At 44.1% G+C, this 1,984-nt stretch overlaps 3 protein-coding genes across 6 annotated transcripts in view; 1 reads left to right on the top strand and 2 right to left on the bottom strand.

The window, feature by feature from the left end:
* LOC119469431 (zinc finger protein 160-like) overlaps positions 1-1,984 on the top strand; it is a 609,418-nt gene that overhangs the window by 286,863 nt on the left and 320,571 nt on the right. The window lies entirely within an intron of this gene.
* The window catches only part of LOC108295661 (zinc finger protein 845-like), a 91,000-nt gene that overhangs the window by 61,043 nt on the left and 27,973 nt on the right, over positions 1-1,984 (bottom strand). The window lies entirely within an intron of this gene.
* LOC119469430 (zinc finger protein 761-like) overlaps positions 1-1,984 on the bottom strand; it is a 36,924-nt gene that overhangs the window by 28,089 nt on the left and 6,851 nt on the right. Inside the window, exon 5 of the mRNA XM_037734680.1 lies at positions 96-222. Within this exon, the coding sequence (XP_037590608.1) occupies positions 96-222 (127 nt within the window). The remainder of the gene's footprint in view (positions 1-95; positions 223-1,984) is intronic.

A 1,984-nucleotide genomic window follows, 5' to 3' on the forward strand; every position in this document is an offset into this window, starting at 1 on the left:
TGTATAGGGCAAAATGACAACACAGAATTAAAAAACAGAAAAACCCAAGATAGACAAGGGCAGATTACTCATGTCTAGAGGGACATTTTCCTCACCCACAGACTCCAGGTTCCTGTAGTTCTCCGACATCACTTCCCTGTATAAAGCCCTCTGAGCAGGGGTCAGGCATTTCCACTCCGCCAAAGAGAATTCTATAGCCACATCGCTGAAAGTCAAGCGTCCCTAAAATGGAAAACACATTTCAATAAAACATTATGGAGAACTGATTTATCACCTTCACACAAAATGAGAAAGAGAAAGTAAGTATCCATTTCATCAGATTGTGTTCTAACAAACCTACAGTAAGGTGTTTTTGAACATTTTTTCTCTATAGTTGCATTTCACTGCACTTTTTCATGAAAGATTTTAAGATCCCCTAAGTCACTGTGGAAGTCTTGATTTTATGGACAATATTGTAGGGCTGAGGACCCCACAGGGTCTTGGGGTATCCCTTATGCTGTGCTGAGGAGCAGCATCCGAGAAATAGAGACAGGACACAGAAGTATAAGGAAAATGCAGCTGGGCTCAGGGGGCCACGCCACCTATAAGCAGAGTCAGGCGAGGCCCCAAAAATCCAGAAGCGTGTTTATTTATCATGTCTACGTTAGGGGGCAGAGCAGTGAGTGAAATCATCTTTAAGGATAGTGATAGGATCGTGAGCAAAAAAACATGAGGTCCACCCCCATCAGGGCACCCAGGCTAGGAGATGGACAGTGCACAGCAAGGGGTCCATTCCCATTAGGTCATGGAGGCAGGTGCTGTGTTCCATAAGGGGTTCACTCCCATTAGGTCACCAAGGCTTGGAGGTGGTCTGTGCGCAGTGAAGAGAGTGCAGTGTGCAATATCTCTATGTATGGGCATGCTACTTCTAAGAAGATTTATGTGGTGATGCTTTAAGTCACATGGCGGTGACAGAGTTGTCAGGATTACTGCCACCAACTGGCAGCTTCCAATTAGTTCTATAGGAAGATGCTTTTGAGCAACACGGTAACAAGAGCTGATAAAGTTCACAGTCACCAAGGTCGATTACCGGTCAGAGGGCAGCCTTCCACAAGAACTGGAGCAAGGTCCTACAACTCCTTTATCAGGAGGTGTGGCTCTCTCCCCAAGCCTGCTATACAGCGGGTGTCTTTACGATACTGAACGCTGCCACCTGGGCCATGGGTCCTTGTCCTGGTATAACTGTTTTCCCTAAATCATGCTCTGCACTGTTTCTGCTCCAGACATTCCTCCGACTATAAGCTTATTCCTTAATTCATGCTCTATACTGTGTCTACTCTAGGCATTCCTTCCATTGTGAGCTAAGATATATAGGGAAGTAACTGAGTGGTAAGATATTCTTTAGGCACTCAATCTATGTACTAACAGATGATAATACACAGAGGATTATATAAAGGGAAATAACTGAGTAGTGACATTATAAAATAAGACCTTCTTCAAGTCCTAATTCCATAAACTATTACACGATTATATAAAGGATTCTATAAACAAAAATAACTGAGTAGTAATGCTATAAACTGAGATATTCTTCAGGCCTTAATTGTGCCAGGATTCTGCTTAGCTCTGCTACAACGGTACCTATATGGGGGGTTACTCACAAATATGAAAAATATACAAAGAGGAAGAAAACACAGAGCTGGGCTCACACGTGTAATCCCAGCACTTAGGGAGGCCAAGGCAAGCAGATCATGAGATCAGGAGTTCAAGACCACTGTGGCCAACATGGTGAAACCCAGTCTCTATTAAAAACACAAAATAAATAAAATTTTTAAAAGATACAAAAATAGGCCGGGCGCGGTGGCTCACGCCTGTAATCCCAGCACTTTGGGAGGACGAGGCGGGTGGATCACGAGGTCAAGAGATCGAGACCATCCTGGTCAACATGGTGAAACCCCGTCTCTACTAAAAATACAAAAAATTAGCTGGGCATGGTGGCGCGTGCCTG

This window comes from Cebus imitator, unplaced genomic scaffold (assembly GCF_001604975.1).
Source record: "Cebus imitator isolate Cc_AM_T3 unplaced genomic scaffold, Cebus_imitator-1.0 Scaffold654, whole genome shotgun sequence".
NCBI lineage: Eukaryota > Metazoa > Chordata > Mammalia > Primates > Cebidae > Cebus > Cebus imitator.